Source organism: Labrus bergylta, chromosome 7 (assembly GCF_963930695.1).
Source record: "Labrus bergylta chromosome 7, fLabBer1.1, whole genome shotgun sequence".
Lineage (NCBI taxonomy): Eukaryota > Metazoa > Chordata > Actinopteri > Labriformes > Labridae > Labrus > Labrus bergylta.
Genome location: NC_089201.1, coordinates 5988787 through 6010344, shown reverse-complemented (window position 1 = coordinate 6010344; position 21558 = coordinate 5988787). Strand labels below are relative to the sequence as shown.

General features: G+C 44.5%; 1 protein-coding gene across 5 annotated transcripts in view; it reads right to left on the bottom strand.

Moving 5' to 3' along the window:
• The window catches only part of LOC109988320 (protein MTSS 2), a 32381-nt gene extending 15431 nt beyond the window's left edge, over positions 1 to 16950 (bottom strand). For 3 of the 5 annotated variants that reach the window (XM_065956598.1, XM_020639773.3, XM_065956599.1), the window contains exons 1-3: positions 16363 to 16949; positions 11045 to 11106; positions 10866 to 10939 (exon numbers count right to left, since the gene is read on the bottom strand). In XM_065956598.1, the coding sequence (XP_065812670.1) occupies positions 10866 to 10939; positions 11045 to 11106; positions 16363 to 16431 (205 nt within the window). In that variant the 5' untranslated portion in view covers positions 16432 to 16949. Of the gene's footprint in view, positions 1 to 10865; positions 10940 to 11044; positions 11107 to 16362 lie in introns of all 5 variants that reach the window. The other 2 variants (XM_020639771.3, XM_065956600.1) reach the window with 2 other exon arrangements.
• Between the last annotated feature and the right edge of the window lie 4608 nt (positions 16951 to 21558).

The following is a 21558-nucleotide window of genomic DNA, read 5'->3' as shown; positions in this document are numbered from 1 at the left end:
AAAAACACAAATGAAAAGAAAGTTGGAGGCGTAAGGCGCGCTGGTATCGTTGAATTTCATCTGTTTCATCTGTTTTTCTTTTACAGTAAAGAAAGCACTCAAAGAAGTCAAAAAAAAGAAGAAGGACGAGCTGCTTTGAGTTTGACAGCTTGACTGGTCTTGTTTATTAATCAGTTTGAGCAAATACAAGGCAGAGATCTCTGACTTGAAAATCCTGACGGAACATCATACACAGCATCAAACATGCACTTCAAAGCACAGCAGGAGCTCTGCTGGTGCATCTCAGCGGGAGCGGCCGGCATTAAAAAGTAAAGCAGCCTCCTTTGTGTCTGCGGTAAGGGAGGAACGTCTTCTGATGGAGCGGAGAGAGGCAGGGTAAACTGCAGTTTGTGGACATCACTTAGAAAAGAAGAGTTCACCTGCTGCATGACGACAGATAAAGATCTAACTGGAGTAGTTTGGTCACATGATTGTGATATGATACTAGACGCCTGTTTTGATACCACAGCAGCTGATATAGAAGTTTTAGGGACCCAAGATCGAATCATTCAGCTTTCGGTCGAATATGACTGAAGATCTGAAGTTTTTTTTTAAAGCTTTGGTATTTTTTGATACCATTAACAACAGTAAGGGAACGTATGAAAGTATCCAAAATTTGGACAGCCTTGACGTGAAGAAGTTGAAATCACGGATGATGGACACAGACAGCAGTGTGCAGCCCTGCAGACGCTCTCTGCTCGTATCATTAAATAATCATTCCATGAGATCCTTTGGTCGTGTTTGTAACACGGAGCTGCAGACTCTTTCATTCAGTCGTTTTAGATGTTTTATCAGCAGATAGTATATTTACAATGACAGATTCGGGTGAAGAGTATATTTGATTTTTGTAAACACAGCCTGGTTGTGGACGACAGAGCAGCTGAATTAACTATGTTGGAAAACAAACTAGGCCTTTAAAGTCACGCTGCTTCTCCTCAATTAGACTTTAAACCAAACCAGCTCTGTGTTCATGTTAAAAATGTTCTGCTTTTATGAAAGTGTCATGGTGTTACTCTGTGTTAATCCTCGTTTGCACAAAGGGAAATCCAAAATCAACACTTATATACAAGGATTTCACTCTTGCAGAAAACTCCTGAAAAACTACGCAAACAGCTGAATGTTTCTCTCTTCAGCCGGAGTTTCTCCTCCAGCCTCCTCGTATTTATTCTGCAGAGAGTCAGAGTGAGCTGATGTGAGAACACAGCAGGATATAATCAGGAGAATTCACCTGGAGCGAGTGGGAGGGGGTGGTGACGTTTATTCCCTGTGATCGCTGCACGACCATAGACTGTCTGCACGCCACCTCTACCATCTCTGTGCTGTAATGAACCTGCTGCATTATGTTTCCTGTTCTCCAGTATGTTCTTCTCTACTCTTTAGTTCACATTGAGATTCTGTTCAACTACATGTAGCATTGATAGAAAGACACATATTCTCATTATAGCGTCGTGTAGAGGACTCTGCTGCTTTGTCTGCTACTTCCACATTGTTTTTTACGTCACATCTTACCTCAGGAGACCCCCCCGCCCCCCCTTGTGTCTGACAGAGATAGTCTCCCACTGTGAGGTGCATGTGTGAACAGCCAGGTCAGGAGAATATCCGGAGCAGTCCTCTAGATACTTTCAGTTGCAGATGTGAAAACAGCTTTTTAAGTTTAATTGCAATGTGCCAACTTCCACATCAAACTTTAGAGACATTCTTTGACCTACAAGTCAGATTTATAAGCAACTGTGTGAAACCTAAAGAGGTCCTGATGAAATATGAATTTTATTGTGTAACTGTTTCAAAGAGCCCAGAGTATCGGAGTATGGTGAAGATATCAGAGTTTGTTTCAGATCTAGCATTTGAACAAAGACAGACACTAATAAGTTTGTGCAGGTGAAGAAGACTATCCTCTCAATATTCAGGGAACAAGGGCTGAAGCTACGGGACACTTTCATTATCAATGAATCTCCTGCTTTTTTATTTAATAACCATGAAACTGTTCAATGAATTAACCGTTTACTGTCCAATCACAGTTTACATGAGCTTAAGGTGACGTACAAAAACACGGTGTTGGCACGGTTTGCCTTCTGAGACACCCATCCGCCTTTCTGTCCACTTCCCACGTCAGGGAAGATTTCAGAGACAGGCTGTCCTGAAGTCTTCTAATAAAAATGTTCTTGAGCGCCTAAATGTGAAGACGGCTTCTGTTTTAAAACAAAAAGTTTCAAAAGCTGACATTTGAGACGCGGGAAACGATCTGAACTCCCTGAAACCTAAAAGAGCGGATATGTTTATGAGTGAAGTGGTGTGCTTTGTGTGGGTCTTTGTGTCACTAATGAAAGGCAGAGGAAACAGCCTCAGGATCAATTGTTTTAGTCTCACACACACACACACACACACACACACACACACACACACACACACACACACACACACACACACACACACACACACACACACACACACACACACACACACACACACACACACACACACACACACACACACACACACACACACACACACAGTCCATTGTTGTCTGGCCAGTACACACCGCAAGTTTTACCTCAGACTTATAAACACACACACACACACACACACACACACACACACACACACACACACACACACACACACACACACACCCTGGTGTGTCCTGATGTGGTGTAAACATGATCTGGAGTGCATTAGGGCGAGACTGAGGAGGAGGAGGAGGAGGAGGAGGAGGAGGAGGAGGAGGAGAACAAGGAGGAGGTGGGTTTTTTTTGTCTGTTCAGGAGTTTCCTGTTCAGAGACATAACTGCTGCTAAAAATAAATGTCCAGATGTGCTTTTCATTGGAGCTGTAAAAAGGAGAAAACAAGACAAAATGTTCTGTAAGAGAAGAAGAAGAAGAGGGACTTCTCCTTCTCCGGAGCTCAAGAGGAAATCAGAGGAGCACATATGAAACACAAAAGTGCCAAGATACATGTCCTAACGCCAATATAAACTGTACAACAGACATTGAGACAACAGGGTGTGAATGACTCAGTGTTCAATGGAGCACAGCCCCAAGCTGCTCCAATCAGATGACTCAAACTGACCTTTTTTTACACCCTTTGCAGTCAGGGTGTTTTTATCTTGTTTGAAAACGTCCTGCCCACCTCTCTGCTCTGCCAACGTGGCTGCAGAGCTGCTCATTAGCAAACAGTCCTCCAAACAATGCTGTCACTCCTGCTCCTGCTGCTGCTCAGATAGCGTTTCATGCTCCACCTGTAGACTCTCAAGTCACCCAGAGGGGACGTATGGAATCCTCACTTCCTCTTCTCCTCTGTGGTGTGACTCAGTACGTTCAAACACACATTTATGTTGTGCTGCAGATTAAGCTCGAGTAGGCCATTTGATTGGACTTCTGTCCTTGTCTCAGTATTCACACACACACACACACACACAAACACACACAGGGATAATCTAATTTATTCACCCAAGCATGTTAGCTATGATAGTTAGCGATATACCCCCTTTCAGCCAGTTACTATCGGACCTTCTCCTGGTATACCTTCTCCATCACGTACCAAACAATCGACAAAGTTAGTCAGTGGTAAACTGGTCGTATGTCAACGATGAAAACAACTTTATAGATCTTCTGGACATTTAAGGTGTTCGACTTCCAGGTCAAAGTCCGGCACAAGAACCGTGGAGGAGTAAATCAACCTCAACCACATAATCCAGATGTGTTAGTTCTTCTTTGAGATGTAACTTAGTACGACTTCACTCAGACTCAGTGTGTTGAGCTGTAGTTAAAAAAACTTGATTTGTTGTATTTCTCTGACTTAAACTGAACTTATACACGTTAGTCTAAGTGAAGTTGTACTACGTCGCATTTCACAAAGAACTGCCTAGATAGTGTTGATGGAGATAGAGTACTCTTGCATGTGTTTACCTCAATTGGACCCGAACTGGCTAAGGTTTTCTGAGCATGCTCCACAATCCCAGCACACGGTTTTGCATAAATACACCGCATAGCAGAAGTTGTGTTGTGGTCAACCTTCGGATCTAACTGAAGCGAGAGGCAGAGCTGTACAGAACTGGAACATTGTCCATCCTTACTCCATTTGAAATGACAACCACTTTGCCGTCTGCTAATTTGCTAACTTGTTAGCAAGGTCAACCTCAGAAAGGTCCAATAGAAAGGTGGCTTATCGCCACCTACTGTGGCAGAGTCGGACGTTTGTCGGTCAATAAATCGATTCCACCTCGCTGCGTGTAGACTAAGACAAGGACAGCATTCTAATTAAACGTCCTAATGGAGCTGTAACTGTAGCTCGACTTAACTGCATGTGAACAAACTGACTTACATGTTTACATGTAGAGTAAAAGTCCAGCTTTAGTCACACTAATACCCCTCTTTGACCATCAACTACTGTTCACATTACCCTTATCATGTCATAAGCAGCATCGGGAGGAGTCATGTGACACTGAGTCAAAGAGGAAGGGAAATCTGTGTTTTTAGGGACAGTAGCTCAGTCTGTAGGGACTTTGGTTGTGAACCGAAGGGTCGCAGGCTCAAGTCCCAGCGCAGACCAAAATATGGAAGTTGGTCTGGTTGATGGAGAGGTGCCAGGTCACTTCCCGAGTACTGTCGTAGTGCCAATGAGCAAGGCACTGAACCCCCAACAGCTCTAGTGCGCTCCCTGTGTAGCAGCCCCTCTCTGATATCTCTCCACTTATGCTAAACTCATGGCAAGAAAATCATCCTCATGCTGGATCTAGAGGAGGGTCAGGAAGTCCTCAAAGCCCTTTGGATAGACCCTCTGAATGTGGGGAACAAAGTGATGGACCGACAAACCGTCCGTCAGCTGACCAGTGATTTTTTATTCTCAGTAAATTCCTCCGACAATCTTCAATCAGCCACCTCAGCTGATTAAAACCATGCACCAATCCCTTTCATTCCCTCCTCTACATTCCTCTGTCATGCTCCCTCTCATGTGTGTTCTCCCTCCCCTCTCCGGCTCCCTTCCTCTCAGGGTTCATGTTCGGGATACAGCTGAACAAAGTGTTCCCCCACAAGTCTCATGTTTGTCTTCTTAGTTTGGTATTCAGTCTCAGAATGAAAGTTATGCTGAGCAGAAAGATTTGTTTTCCCCTCATATTATTATTGCCTGCTTCTACGTCTGTTCCTCACATCATCGGTCCAGACGCTTCAACCTCTACTTTCTGCATGGAGATAGAAAACATTCTCTCTTTTTTTTTTTTTTGGGCGACCACAACAACTTTGAGGTTTAAGCTCTTAATCTCCGGGGAGAAACACGGACAACTGTGTTGGGATTGTTGTTAACACAAAGGTAGACAGCTGACGGAGACAAAATAAGAGGTTGACACACATCTGACTTCAAGGCAGAGTGTGTTGAAAAACGTGTAAAAAAAAAAGAAAATGAACAGCTCACCACATTCTGTGACTGCATACGTGTATGTGGGATTAGAGAAGAACGAGTACATCAAAAGTTGCCAGAAAACTCCTGCACACTCTAAATTGCACGATTAGGTTGGCAACGATTCACCACTGAAACATGTGCGACAGTTCGCCTGCATTTTATTGTAATTAAAAACAAGAAATTGGCCAATATTTGGTGCCTATGACATCTACAAAGGTATAGTTTGATTTTTAGTTGTTTAGTAGTGATATAGTTTGATTTTTACTTTCTGTTATCGTGACTACTAAAAAGGTTTCTACAGTCATTTTAAAAATGCCAACTTGTGTAGCCTGCTGCAAGCACTCGTCAAGTAAGTCGACCCAGACAGGAAGTCAGACAAGGAAACGCACAGAGCATCTAGTGAATTTCAAAATAAAACACAATATACAGACTCCTGATCTTGTTTTGCATCACTTTATGTACATTAAGTCAAAACAGGCACCAAAGAGACAACAAAGCAACCTCAGAAAGAAAAAAGCAACATGTTGTTTGCACGTTTTTCTCGTCTGCAGCTTCAGTTTTTAGTTTGGTTGGTTGGCTCCCATCAGAAGATAAACACTGGTTTTCATTGAAGTTCAGAGGGGTCGAGTATGGTAGAGTGTTTCTTCTGCCAGTGGGTGTCTTCATCTTCTCAGTTCTCTCTCAGCTGCGGTCACTTCACCTAAGTCTGGTTATGTCATTTAAAGGCGACACGTCACACACTCTGTGCGCACCTCAGAGATGGTGCGTTTAAGACTATCAGACAACACAGTGACACTTTAGCACAGCGTACCCTTTCTTTATTTCCCCATGAAAACCAATCCAGAGCAATCTACAAATTTAAAACATTTAGAGAGGAACAAATCCAAACTACGACTATACAGATATATTTCAGGCCCAGTAAGGGCCCCTTCCTCCACTGGGGCCCCTGGTACAGTGGGTAGTCAGTGTCTCTTTTCTGCCCACTATGCGTGTATGTTCAATCTAAAAAACTCAAATCCATAAGCTCCTGTTACTAAGTCAAGCACACATAACACGCAGATGTCCTTGCACACTAAGTACAATACATATCAGGCCTGAACATGAAATGCCAGGCTTGATGGATGTCAACGCCGGTCACATGGGCACACTCTCATTATTCGACATGTCCGTAAAAATAGCTGCGCTGCCGGGATAGCAGCGGAGGACAGTAATCCCCTGATCTGGCCCCGCACTAGGCCAGAGCTCGTCCATGCCAGGCCGTCCAGATGGCGGGTAGGGATATCCGTCCCATCTGCCAACCCCGAGAAGCGCAGGGGCCAAGCAGATTACGGCCTCGCTGAGACACTGATCTACTAACACAACTCCATTCCTGCACAGGGCGAGAGAAAGAGCGACCAGGAGAGAGAGTGCACCGACTAACGGGGACATTTGTCTGCTTGTGTGTGATGGTGTGTGCAGTCTGCAGCCTCTGGCACACACGTGTAAAGACAGAAAAAGGTGGAAACAAACTTCATTGCGTCTCAATCTGCACACTGATCCCAGAGTGTGACTTTTTAAATCTGTGCTGGCTGATCAGGAGGAGAGAAGGCAGTCTGTGTCTGTGTGTTACAGAGTGGGGCTAAGAGGATTAGCTAAACGCCTCTGCCTCTGCCTGGATACCCAGAGCTGTGGAAATCCCACTGCAACCACATCCCCCACCCTGGCCGACCCACCACCCACCCACTACACTCACCTCACCCTCCGAAAAATACAGAGCCTGTATCTCATATGCTGATGGACCATTAGCTCTGAACTCTCTCATACTCTATGACCCAAATTTAATCCGAGCATGTCCAAAAATGGAGAAAATGAAGTCCGCTGAAACACATGTTATCCAGCCTAGCAACAAAAACAGCAAACAGCAACACAGTCCGCTTTTCTCCAGATACATCTTAGATACTCAAATATATCACACAACAATTCAACAAAACAGTCCAGACAACACACCAAAACCATTAAGATGACCAATCTGACATTCAAACTGCGGAAAGCTGCACGGCCTCAGGAAAGACGGGTGTTGAAAAGTTAAATATTTATCTTGAACGGGGTCTAAATTCTCCATGTAGAGTCATCATATGTAGACTTTGTGGTCAGCGGGACTTTATTAAACCCAGATGCAAGCTGCCAGTTCACAAAGACAGACGTGTCTTTGGACATAGATCTATTAACGTAGCTTACAGAAACAGCGCTGTCAGACACGCTGCCAAAACGGCTGGCAGCCGACTCCTCCAGCTGCTTCATAAAACACAGACGCTGACGCCATGACTGTGACCATAAACTCTAAAAAAGGACAACACAGCGAGAGGAAGCCTGAACATGAAGGCAGAGCCAGGCAGCTTGACACAGGAACATGCAGAGACAGAGAGGAGGTTGGACGAGACAGAGGTCTTAGATTCAGCTGCTAGAGGTACATGCCTTATTAAGAAATTGTAAAATCCTCTTTCATTCATCGTCCGCTCGCTCTCTGTGGATCAATAAAGAGACCCTGGATGAAGGAAATGTTGCTTTCCTTGGCAGAGAAGCGTGTAGAGTCTGCAGAGTGCGTGAGGGTGAAAAGGAGAGACAAGGTGAGTGTGTCAAAGGTAGATTAAAAGAGGCAGAAGAAGAACGCAGAGACACCTCCAGCTGTGCCAGCAGCTGCAGCCCGACCCCCAACACGAGAGGGGAATCAGGGTGACAGGGATGACGGCCAACAGTACATATCCGAGGGTCTGCCCCCTGCGGTGCAATCAGCTCTGTGTGGAGGTGCGGACGCTGAGGCAGACAGGATCGCTGCAGGCAGACCCACAAACCCAAACAAACACATACACTGTGACCATTTGTCAATAAATCATATTTCTTTATTTCTGCCTCCTGACCAGTCCAAATTTTTTTGGCAAATTAAAGCTGAGAGAGTGAAACATCTGCATGCCAACATGTTTTAGGGGAAGGACTTTTAACATTTCAGCTGCCACAAGGACACATTTGAACTAAACTATGTCACTGGAGCCTGCAGCCAGGAGGTCAGAGGTCATTCTTCATGAGCCAGCTCAGTAAATATCGACATTCCTCTCGTCTAATTAATTGCTGGGGTCCCGAGCATGCAAAGACTAGCACGGCTCCCGCAGGAGAGGAGGGACTGACATGGAGCTCTGCTGGTTAAGAGTGTAGCGAACAGAAAATATAATAAAGCCGCTTCTTTACGTGCCGGAGATCTCAACGGCTGCACGTCAGACACATAATATTCACATCTTCACCCCTGCCTGCTCGCTCACTGTGATTTCCCTGAATATTTCCTGTTGAGTTCACACATGCAGCTCACCCAAACCTCATGCACAAGGGGGCTGGAAGGAACAAATCAGGGTATAGTTCATGATTTGCATTTACACATGCAGCTCCCCTCCTTTCAGGAGTTCTGTGCATGTTTGAAAACGACATAAAGGCAACAAATCAGTCACAAACCATCTCCCTCAGCAACAGATTGAAATCCAGTCATCAGTTTAGGAGTAAAACAACAAACTACAGTATAGTGCCATCCTTGAAGCCGAGCCTGCATGTCTAAAAAGCAGACACATTTGGCTTCACAATCATGAAAAATAATAAAAGTAGATTTTTTGGGGGAGATTTTGAAACTATGAAATGTTGAACATTTGGATGTGATGACAGTATCATGTTTTGATTGTCATCCATCAGTTGATCATCTGGTCTACACTGTGTGTCGTTAGCTTCTCTTCAGTTGTGACAAACTTTGATCAGCACATGGTGTCCCAGCATCCCTCCCTCTCAGTCTGTCCTGAGAAGGATGACATTAATCCTGAAGTTAATGTCCCTGCACAGCACTGAAGAGTGAGTGGGCGTGTGAGTGACACACTTACAGAGATTTTATGCATCCATGGCAGTAAAACTGGATATGGCCTCCTCTCTCTCTCTGTTCCATCTTTCTCATCTTTTTACTGCAGACTTTGAAGTCCTCCCTGACCGTCTGCACCTCGGCTTTTATTACAGCGGGTTGCCAGCAGCGAGCAGGCTGACCCCGGTCCACCTCGCTTCATCTTAAAGAACTGCACCCACATCAGGAATCATTTAAGGTAACTTGAAGTATCGCCATGGTGATAAGCTCCACGGTTACAGAGTAGCCTATTGGAGTAAAGCTGGTGAGAATGTGTGAACAAATGCCCCTTCAGATATTTTCTCCAGCGGTAAAGGGCTGTGCAGGAACAAACTGTTTGAAAAGCATGTTGGCATGTGACCTGCGGGGTCAGGTGAGCGGCTACCAGCTGTCACTCGCTGAATATCTGTGCATGTGTGTGTGTGCATCTGTGTGTGTCTCTCAGGAGCCTTTGCACACTGCTCCATGCTCACAGATCTTTTTTTGACCTACATTCTGCTCTCTACGATCGACTCTGAAGAAATCTGTGTTAATCAGCCGCCTCGCCTCGACTCGTCGGTCGGTCGGTCTGCTGCCACTCTCAGGGTGACAAAGCAGATCAGCAGACCTCATTAAGACCCGAGAAACAATAAGCTCAGATTTTCACTTCTCTGGGCTGCAACCGCCCCCCCCCCCCCCTTCCCCCTTTTTTGGCCTTCTTAAAATAGGTCTTCGGGGAGGCATGCTGTGCTCCAAATACATTTCTGCAACACACAAATGTGTTGAAAGAATATCATTTACTTGGAGCTGCTGTGGGAACTTTGACCTAAAATCTCATCATGCTTCTTTTAAGTCTCAAACACAGCTCTGATTGAGAAGCTTTCAGTGGTAAAAGTCAACACAAGCACTTTGATTCTACATGGCTTAGTTTCACAGCGACCTGGTGGCAGCTGATTCTGTCCATAAAAAACACAGTCTGATTCCTTCTGCACGGTCTCATTTGCTTTTGTCTCCAGGATATCTGGGCGGTATGAACAGATCTCACATTGGGCCTCTCCACCACAGCCTCAGTCGTCCCTGATAATCCTATAGCCACACCTCATTACACACATAACCCATCAACAGCTTTAAATAAGGTCGCCAATGTATTCCTCCTTTAATAATTTTGGATACCACACACAGGACACAATCTCTCTTATTTATGATTGACACTATGGAAAAAAGTACAGAAGCTTTAAAAATAATCCATACTGTTCCAACCCGTGCTTGTGTACCTGTGTTGTTCATGCATGAGCCAAAGCATGGGTACACAATGTGGACAGCCTTCCAAATATCAAGAAAACCTGGAGTGTTATAAAGGATGGAAAAGATGTGCATAGCCTCAATTTAGACACTTAAATTCAAGAGAACATTTCCAGCAAGATACAAATGATAGAGTTGAACTAAACCCCATGAAGATAGTGATTGTCTGGCTTAATAAAAGGTTCATGTTTTGGTTTTTACTCATGAGAAGTTTGAGTGAGGCTGAATAAAAGGACTTACCTCTGGAGTTGGTCGCCATGTCTGCCACCTTCTGAAAGGCATCTAAAAAGGCCACAGATGCCAGAATGGTGGTCCTGTGAAAACATGGACTCGTGGTCACTGCACTGTGACTGCATAAAGAATCTGTAAATATTGCACAAGGACCTTTTTCTTTTGTTAGCTGGGACTACTTCTCCTACCTGAGCTGAGAGTGCAGCTTTGTGGCCTTGGCACTGAAGTCTTCCCACACCGGGTAAGAGCTCTGATAAGAGAAGGAAAAAGAGACGAGTCGAATAAACATTTACTGAGCAGAGATATCTGTTCAAACACTCACACTCACTCTGTGCATGCACATTTTGAGAATACATAATGTTCTCTACAACGGGACATCATCTGGTACAGCTGCATAAAATGTAAATGTCGACTTTGTATAAATGCATTTTTGTCTTAATATATCCACTCATAAGATGAGTTGTTATCCACATAATGTTGTAATCACTCAAAGAGAGCTTGGCTTCTTCCCCCGGGGTTACCAACAGGTCGGTTAATAAAGTCTGTGCTCTGACTTGTCTCTCTAAAGGTCAGTGTGATTTCTCAGCGCACACTTATGTTATTATTGTCCTCAATCAGCCTAAGCGCCCTCTTCTCTCGGTCTTTGCCCTGAGCTGGTATGTGTGCCTACATGTCTGTTGTACATGCACTGTCTTTATAAGCTGTGTTTCTGTACAGGGGGGAGGGGGGCAGGCCGATGTTTGAACGATCTGGATTAGATTTAGCCCGGGATCATCACACGTTGCCTTGAGCCAGGAGAGCCAAACATAAAACACATTCAAGGCTGGATCCCATTAGAGCAAGCAGCCCGGCCCTGCAGGGGAGGAGTGGGAGGCCATAACCCCTGCGGCCACACATCCCGGCTAAATATATAAAACCACTTTACTCTTCATCATTTCTGCAGTGACCTTCATTGTGGAAATGACAGCGTTCAACTCCCGGCCTCCTCCGCATGAAGCCTCGGGCACAGAGAAGTGATTTAAGACGCATCCATTCTTACAAAAATGTTCCTCCCTGCATCGCTGTCTGCACTTGACTCCGACAGGTGTCTAATTGGCTTGTGTGGCGTGTGACTCCCAGAGGCTGGACGAGTGTGCTGCCAAGACAGCTGAGGGAGGAGGGAGAAGGAACGGGGGGGGGGGGGGGGGGGGGGGGCGCTCTGAAGGGAGGAGAGGGGAGATAGAAAGAGGAAGCGAGGAAGGAAAGGAGGCTCTTCCTGCCATGCTTTGTCACTCACAGGTGGGTGAGGTCGACACTATCATCATCATCGAGTGTGACGCTCAAGGACACTTCCGAAGGTGGCTGATTTCCCAAGCACACATGCTTCCAACAACACAACAGTTTGCATCTTTCAAAGGGTTGTGCAAACGTTCAATGAGTTGATACTTTCCAATAACAAGATGCAGACTCTGTTATTTTAATGATCAAAGTACAGATGCTTAAATAAATGTCATATTTTTCACTAAAAGCTAAGTCTAAATTCTGCAAATACGTTTTCAACGATTGTATACCTGAAACATGACAACGTATCAGCCCTTTTATTCAGCGTGCATGAGTTCGCCTTCAATTTTTGTTAATTTAAAACCCAAAATGAAAAAAAGTGTCTAGGGCTTCTGTTTTTGTTGCCATGGTATCAGAGCATGTATCAACATCGTGTGATTTTCTTTCTTTTTTTTTTAAATATTTCTTTGGGTGGCTTTTTATGCCGTTATTAAAGAGACAGGACAGTAGACAGATCTGGAAATGTGAGAGAGAGAGAGAGAGAGAGAGAGCTGAATAACCTGCAGGTAAGGAGCCACAGGTCGGATTTGAACCACAGGTCGCCCACTTCAAGGACTACGGCCTCTGTAAATTAAGCGTGCGAACAAATCACTCGGCCACCAGCGCCCCAATATCGTTTGATTTTTACAAGAACCATATCTACGTTTAAAAATCTGGTATTGTGTCAACACTAACCGTCTGTTTCCGACCTTAACCAGCTGAAACACTTCATCTTTTTGAGAGGAGTCGATACTATACCTCGAGTTTGTTAGACTCTGATACTGTCTAAGATGTGGAAACACAGGTAGACAAAGATGTCACACACCCACATGAGAAAAATCAGTTTTCAGGTAAATAATGACGTGACCATAACAACAGAGCGCGGTGCCAGCACTCAAAGATAGAGAAAAAGTCAGAGGTCGGTGTATTTTGCTCTGAAATTCTGTTTTACTTCTAATTCAAGTCAGGGCGCTTGTAGCCTAGTGGTGATGATGCACGCCCCATGTACAGAGGCTGTAGTCCTCGTCACAGCGGCCGCAGGTTCGATCATCCTCCACGATCTCTCATCCCAACATTTCCTGTCTCTCTTCAGTGTGTTTTGAAAACACTTAAAAAATTGTGTTTTAATCCAAGTAGTTACTAGAACCAGTATCATGTCTCGTTTCTTTACCTCCTCTTCCATCACCTCCTGCTCTCCTCACTTCATCCTACAATCAACACATCCGTCTGCACACAGGGCGGTCGCAGTACCAGCACTTTAAACTTCAATACGATACGAGTAAAAATCAAACTATCATCATACCTGTTTCCATACCATGACTAGAATATCAGAAATCCTAGTCAACCAATATCGTCTGACGTCCTGCAGGCAAACTCCTGCACACTGTCCAAACTGCACAAATATATTAACTCAAACAGTGCTCTCTCTCTCTCTCTCTTTTGGTTAAAAATATGACTGAAGAGCTGAAGTGTTTTAAAGCTTCAGCACTTTTGGATACTCACGGTCATTAAAATAACAGATGGTATCATTTTAAAACACATGGTTTGAGAATAACCTCTGTGAGTGCAGTCTATAAAATGCTGTTACTGAGCTGTGTGTGTGTGTGTGTGTGTGTGTGTGTGTGTGTGTGTGTGTGTGTGTGTGTGTGTGTGTGCTTCATGTAGTTAATTGTACACTTTACTGTAACATTGTTCACAATCAGCGTGATCAGCACAGGAAGCTGAGCCGTGCATGGCGTGGGGTGGAGTGGGGTAAAGCTGCTCTGACAGGCCGGCGTGGCCCAGCGAGGCGGCAGGAATGAGGTCAGATCTCAGACAGTGGACATGGACACTGTGCTGACTCAGGGCTTCAGTCTCATTCATCAGCGCTGCTTATCAATACATACGCTGCCTCTTTCTATCAGCACCCTTTCTCTTTCTTTCTCTCTCTCTCCCTCTCTCTCTCTCTCTCTCTCTCTCTGTGTCCGGGTTTAAGCACGACATAAAAGACAAAAAATACACCGAGCCAGCCGATGGAGCTGATATAGCTCCATGCAGGGACCCATAAATAGTGAGAGTGAGGCAGTGATCAATAAGGAATCAGCCGCTGTGTGATGCTTGACTTGTTCACTTTGCGGCCTGAGCGACCTCCACACTGAGGAGACAGAGCTCTGATGAATACGTTCACACTTTCCATCTGTTGTCCCGAACAACAACAGACCACCCTGCCTCAACTTCCTTCTCTTGACCCCTCCCCCAACACACACACGCACACACACACACACACACACACACACACACACACACACACACACACACACACACACACAAACACGTGTTTTAGAAGGTAAAGCTCAAGTGAAGATTTCTGTCACAAGACATGACATCAGTTGTTACCAAAGGTTGTCAAAATTGTCAATACTTTAATACCACATGTTCTAAAACGATCCTCTGGGGCAGTGGTTCCCAAAGTGTGGGTCGGACCCCCTGGGGGGTCGTTAGACACTGAGGCGGCGGGGGGGGGGGGGCGATAGATGCCTTTTAAAAAAAACAATTTAAAAAGTCTAATTATTTTAAACTACATAGTTCAACCATTATTGTAATAAAATAAAAACAGAAGTTGAATTTGAAATACAACAACAGTCGTTGAGTACGATTTATGCTGAAATGAAAGTGATGTGTAAAAATACAAAAATAATTTGAATTGAAGTTTGCACTAAACAGTGAAGGCATCTGTTGCTCCCTACGAATAAAAAAAACACACTGACATCACTGGTGTGTCTGTTACATTTTTTTTGTCACCCCAAAGTCAAAGCTTACAATAAATTACTGAAATATGGACAGTGGGGGTCCTTGGTCTCTAGCACAGTTATTTTGGGGGACCCGAGTTGAAATGTTTGGGAATCCCTGCTCTTTAATGATAAATAGCTTAAAAAAATACAGAAACTTTAAACAAAACAAAAAAACTACAGATCTTCAGTCGTACTTTAATCGTAAACATGCAGACAAACTCCTGCAAAAAAACATTGGCAACGTCTGAGCACTGAAATGTTGCCAGTGTTTTAGAGCAATTCAGACAGCATGCAGGAGTTTGTCTGCAACTTTTGATCATTGAAAGCAGGAAATGATCCAACATTGGGTGACTCCAGCTTCTGGTTTTGTTGCTGTGGTTTAAAGTTGAGAAACGACTTGTACTTTTAGGTGTAGGGGTCAATACAAAGTTGAGATATCTTACTGATGATGTTTACTGTTTGGAAATCTTAAAAGCTCCAACCCGGATAGTTCACTTTGTCCTGTAGTTATATGAAACAGTGCATGCAAAAACAAAACATCATCCACTGTTTACAGATGTTTCATGAGATGCCTTCTGTTTCACACTCATTTCAAAATGTTGTCTTCCTGCTTTCTTATCTTCTTGTTTGTTTTTTTTATGTGTTGTTTATGTTTTCTTTCCTGTTTTTACATGCTCACTTTCAAAGTCATTCATATTCCTAAACATTTGCACCCATGTCCCATAGGGCTGGAGGGGGGGCTGGAGGGGGGGAGGGAGGGGGGGCTTACAAACGTAAGGGCAAAGACGAGCGATGACGTTTTTTCAGGCTTGAAAGAAAATATTCGATCACTAAAAAAAGGGACACATGACCTTTCATGAAGGTTTATACACAGGAAAGTTAAAGCGATGGAGCTGGTTCTTCTCTTGCAGAGCATCAGTCTGAGTTTAAAATGTCATAAAGAACAAAACCTTGCAGTCGATGATGAGGGGAAACAGTTGTTTGGGGTCAAAAGGCCCCCACAACAATCACACTGAGAAATAACAGCACCAAATTAAAACTATATTCCATGTTTGATATCTCTTCTCTTGTTTTTTTTTCTTGATTCAGAGTATTAATAGTTTTACTCCAACTCTAATCATGACGTCAGAGTTTGAGCCATGAATCAAACACATTCAACAAAGTGACATAAATAAACTCCTCTGATAGAAGCCGTGTGCTGCACATTGACAAAGTGTTGTCAAATGAAAGTATAGCCTGACAGACCTGCTGCACATTATGCAAATAACACAAAGGGAAACATGTTTCATCCCTCAGTTTGTCCCGCAGCGGTGTTTCCAGTGGGGGAAGGACCCGGTGACAGAGACAAAGGCAGTAAAAACATACGTGTGATCAGCCCCGGTGCTTCAGTAAGGTCACATATGATTGTTTTCTACTTTGATTTGAATGTGTGTTACCTTCATGTCGTTCACGATGGCCTGGAATAATCCACCCAGCGCTCCACACTCCTTCTCCACCGACTCCATGGTGTACAAAACAAACACAAAAGCGCGCAGAAAGAGAGAAATCAGAGGAGAAATCCGCTTATTGGAGCGTTTTCAAAACATCAGACATCGGGATGCGTTGTTTTCGTCCCTGCGCTCTTCCTCGTCCTCTCCCGTAAAGACGTCAGGTCAGCGGAGAGGATGATCAGCGTCAGCCCGCAGCCTGCAGCCTGCGGAGCGCACAGACAAAAAGAAATGTGCTGCTCGGTGGCACCGGGGGGCCGCTGCTCTCCGCTCGGACGCACGGGAGGGATGGAGCAGGCGCGCACTCCTGCCGGGGGGTGAACTACAGCCGGAAAAGGTGGAGGGCACATGCACCGTGGCTCCTCATGATCACCGAGTTAACACGAGTAACGGAGAGAGCACTATTGTGGGGTAGAGGGCAGCAGGAGGAGGAGGAGGAGGAGGAGGTCTGGGTCGCGGGGACGCGCTCCGTTGTTAGCAGCGGAGCAGATGTCTCGGGTTGGAGTCTCCCGTAACACGATCCATGGGAATGGGAAGGGGGCTGGTCAAGTTTTTTTTTTCTTCACATTTAGAGGGTGAGGAGGAGGGGACAAGAAGGAACAGCCCCTCCTTCCTCTCCCCCCTCCTTCCTCTCCCCCCTCCTTCCTCCTCCCCCTTGCAAACCAAAGTGAATCCTGTGTTTCATTGAGCAATGAGTGAGATGTAAAGGAGGATTTCCTCGGCTCTGATGTGGATTCACACACGCGTCTGTTAGTGTGCTTCAGGAAACAGTAACATGTGATCACCTCACTTAGCATCAATTAATCTGTTCAATCAACATGACAAAAGACACAATGTCACTTTTAAAGTATAATCTGCTGTGGTTTCATGGAAACCGTTTAACATGGGACGCATATTGACTTTCTCACCCCGAGTCAGATGAAACAACTGAGACCTCTCTCATATTCTGAGGGATTTAAGCTTCAACCATAGGACAGTTAGCATAGCTTAGCATAAAGAAAGGGAGCCGGGGACACAGTTAGCCTTTCTAAATTAATAGAGAATATAATCTGAATATGCACCATTAATATCATGTATGCTTCATCTAGTGAATCTCATTGTGAGAAGAAAGAAAGAGGAAGACTTTTAAGAGGCTGTTTACATTTCGAAACAATAAATAACAAGTATATATTTTTTTCTTTAATAAGAAAGTGTATTAAGGGTTCAACATGTGGTTATGATTGCTTAAATATAAGATGGATTATGTTTTTTGCTGACCTCCATGGAGCCCTTCATGCAGCCTGGTGCAGAAACCCCCCCCCCCCCCCCCCCCCCCCCCCCGCTAAGGGCGGCCTTGGACAACCCCGTTCCTAACGATCTGTATTATATCTTGAAGAAGTCCATCACAAACCCCTCACACTGATCCAGAGGCGGGGGGGGGGGCACAGCATTCTTGATAAACATCTTGTCGATTTATTACCCTGCACATCTGCCTCTCACACACACCTTCACCTTCCTCTCATATCAGCCACACACACACACACACACACAAGTACACACACAAGCTTTCCTCTCACATCTGTCAGCCTTTTCTTCTCCATGTGGGGGGATTCCCTCCATCAGGCATTCCCTCCTGTAATGACTGAATTTCCGAGAATCTCTCAAGATCTCTACTTATTTTTCTCGTTATCTCAGGACAACAAAGCTGGTATTGGTGGATGAATTCGTCTCATTATCGATCGTTGTTTTTTGGATAACAAAGCTTGTTTTCTTTTGATAACGGCGATGGAGAAATCAATACGATGGGCTGGTCACTGTGATAGTGCAGACCCCGTGCCCACACTAATGATGTTGGTTTTGTGCTTCATCAGTGGAGATGCTAAAATGACTCTAGATCTATATCTAGATCTTAAATCTCCATGTAAGGAGTTTTGAGGTGACCATGACACAGTCTCACTCTTAAGGCCTTTGCACACTGAAGCCGTTTTCACATACACCGTCCTGAAAATATCTAGATGATTTTAGGAGGACTGCTCCTGATAGCCTCCTGATCTGGTTGTTCACATATGCTCCTCACAGCTGGAGACTATCCCTGTCATACGGGGGGGGGGGGGGGGGGGGGGGGGGCGGGGGTCTCCTGAGGTAAGACGTGACGTAAAAAAAAAAGAAGAAACGTCACCAGCCACTCCCACTCGCTCAAGGTGAATTCTCCTGATTACATCCTGCTGCGTTCTCACATCAACTCACTCGGACATGCTGAGGAAAAAATACTAGGGGGTCTGGCAGGAGAGACTCCAGGTGAAGTCAGGTCAAAAAATGCGTCTGTTTGCGTTCACACATGCAGCTCCTCCTGGAAATATCCTGATTTTTTTTTTTTTACTGCAAGTGTGAAACCCCTTTGAGTCTGTTTTTTTTTCTGATGCTTGCATACTGAGTTCAATACGTTTATTTTTTCATTAATTGTGTAAATTAGTAATTAAACGTCTGGTACTAAACCAGACTTTACAAAGTTTCATCGTTCTCTTACTGTTAATAACCACATATTCACATATTCATACATTACCTCACTGCTTTGCATCCTGAAAAGAAAAATGTTTGCACATCAAAGAAAGTAGTTTCAAAAAGAAGATGCATAGTCCACCCACTCGCTGCAAACCCAAATGCACACTTTGACAAGAGCCCCATCTTTAAGACACTGGGGGATGGTGCTCTTGGGAAATGTAGTCCTCATCCTGGAAAGACGTGAAACACAATTTCATCCAAAGTGTCATGAAAACCTACAGTAAATGAGCGCTCCTCACAGGGGCTGTAATCAAATGTGTGGATGCTTGTCCGCTTAGGGCTTCCGTACTTTTATAATAATAGAATGTGCTCTCTTTTGGACATGTCAGTACAGAACAGCTTACAAAGTAATTACATGACCAGTGTCGTTCCATGTAATGAAATCCTTTTCGTTTCCAAACAGAAAACAAACATGACTTTTTCTTTGGATATTCTTAGAGCAATTCGATAGCAGCGTCCTGCCATGAGAGCGGGACTGAAAGTGTCATGAACACGAGCTCTGCAGGAACACAAAAAAACACAAAGAAAACAGAATCATGTCGTCTTTTTATTAAGTTGTGGTGAGTGGATAAGGAGCTATGTCTGGTTTGGTATCTTCTGCTGCCCGTGTGGACAGACTGGAAGTAGAGAGGCCGGGACCGGAGCCCAGCTCACCACAGAGCTCACTGGCATCTCTGAGAAAACAGCCATAAAACAGAAAATATCCCCAAACACACATGCTGACATTCCTCCCCCCCTGGAAAAAAAGGGTCTGTTCTGTTCGCTGCCATACCACTGATGCATGTGTTGGTGTATGTGTGTGTGTGTGTTAGGAAAAATGTGACGGTTTCTGTTTCTCCTTCTTTCCCAGTGAGGCCGAACAACTGAAAGCAATCATCAGGCCTAAACACATCAAGCTGGGGAGACTCAGAAGATTTTGAAGGCTTATATAACCGACTTTAGGGGCTTTGACTTGTGGGCACATTTTCATCCACCATTGTGCGATAATGCATGTTTATTTTTGAGCCTCCGCCGCCGCCGACTTTTACCTCATTCATACGAGAGACCGGAGGGAAAACACTTTATCATTTCAGGTTTCATTAGCAGGAAACACAACAGAAGCAATTTGGCATTTAGCTCGGAGATAAGAAATATAAAAGTGGATAACATCAGGTGTTGCGTTGTATGTTTTATTCAAGGTGGGAACTTTAAAACCACATGTTTGCTTTTCTAATCTCTCCGTGTTTTCTGCCACTGTTCCCTTCCTGCTCCTTTCATGTCTCGTCCAACCTTGAAGCAGCTCTCCTCGGAACAAAAAGAGGAACACAGGCTCTGTGATATACTGTGACCTCTGACCTCAGAGCCAGGTCCTACATATGTCTCGCCCGGTTTGAAGGATAACATTCAGGAAGCTGTGACCCCCCCAGGTGAAGTCACAGCTGAGGTCAGTCCTGAGGTCTTGTGTCCACTTGACTGTGAAGTGGTCAGAATTTATAATCTGAGGTCGAGCCTGGTCTGGCTGTTTTGTAATGTGGAGAACTTTTGGAAAATCTGACACTTGGTTTAATAATTGCATTGAAATGTTTTAGTTCTCTTTTCTGTGTGAATATCTACGGAAGCCCTAAGCGGACATGCATCATTACATTTTATTTAATTTTGTTTTCCCGCGATAAGGAATACATTCGAGTTGTTTTCACGAGGATCTCAGGGAAAGGAACTCAGTAGTGTTGCAGTTCTCGAAATCAGTCTTGGTCTCAAGAAATAAGAGACTGAGGTGGAGAATGATGACTCTGCACTGAAGGGAAATGTATCCGATGAAGGCACATGGAAGTATTGTTAATAAGTTCGTCAAGCTGCAGGCTGCATGTGAAGGATGGCTGAGGATACTTCCCCCTCCTCGCTCCTTCCTGATTTCATTTCTGGAGTTTGAAGCCTCTCTGGATAACTGTGAAGGAGAAAAGTCAGTATGGATGTCATGAACTCAGCTTCAATATCTGCAGTTAAAGTTTTGATTTATTCATTAAAATCTCAATAAGCAGTTTCCTCCGACTGTCAGGCTGCCAAAATCCATGTGATTAAAATGTTGATGTGCTCATCAAGCATGAGCATTGAAAGAGTGCAAAGCTCTCTGAGCAGCAGTGAGTGATCACTGGACTCTTTTCTGCCCAAAGCAACTAAAAAAAACACCCTGCTTAATTGAATATTTAGGAAAAATATATCTTTTGATCTATATTTCATAACAACTTTTCACTCTGTTATTTTGGAACAACATGTTGGCTTTAAAGCACAAACAGGACCTACACACATGCATTAAGGGGGAGAAGTCAGAGTGAGGGGCAGCTGGGGGTTCAGTGCCTTGCTTAGGCACGTTGGCAGTGCTTGAGGAGTAAATGGTAAACTTGTTTCTGACTACTCAAATTGCTTTTTCCCAGCAGCTCACACCTACACATTCACACACTGATGGTAGAAGCTGCTGAGTAAAGAGTTCATCAGAAGTAACTCATCCATTCATACACACTCATAAGCCGCAGATAAAGCAGCAGGAGAAACTTGGGGTTAAGTGTCTTGCCCAAGGACACATCGGACATGTGGCTGCAGGAAGTGAGGATTGAACCCCAGACCTTC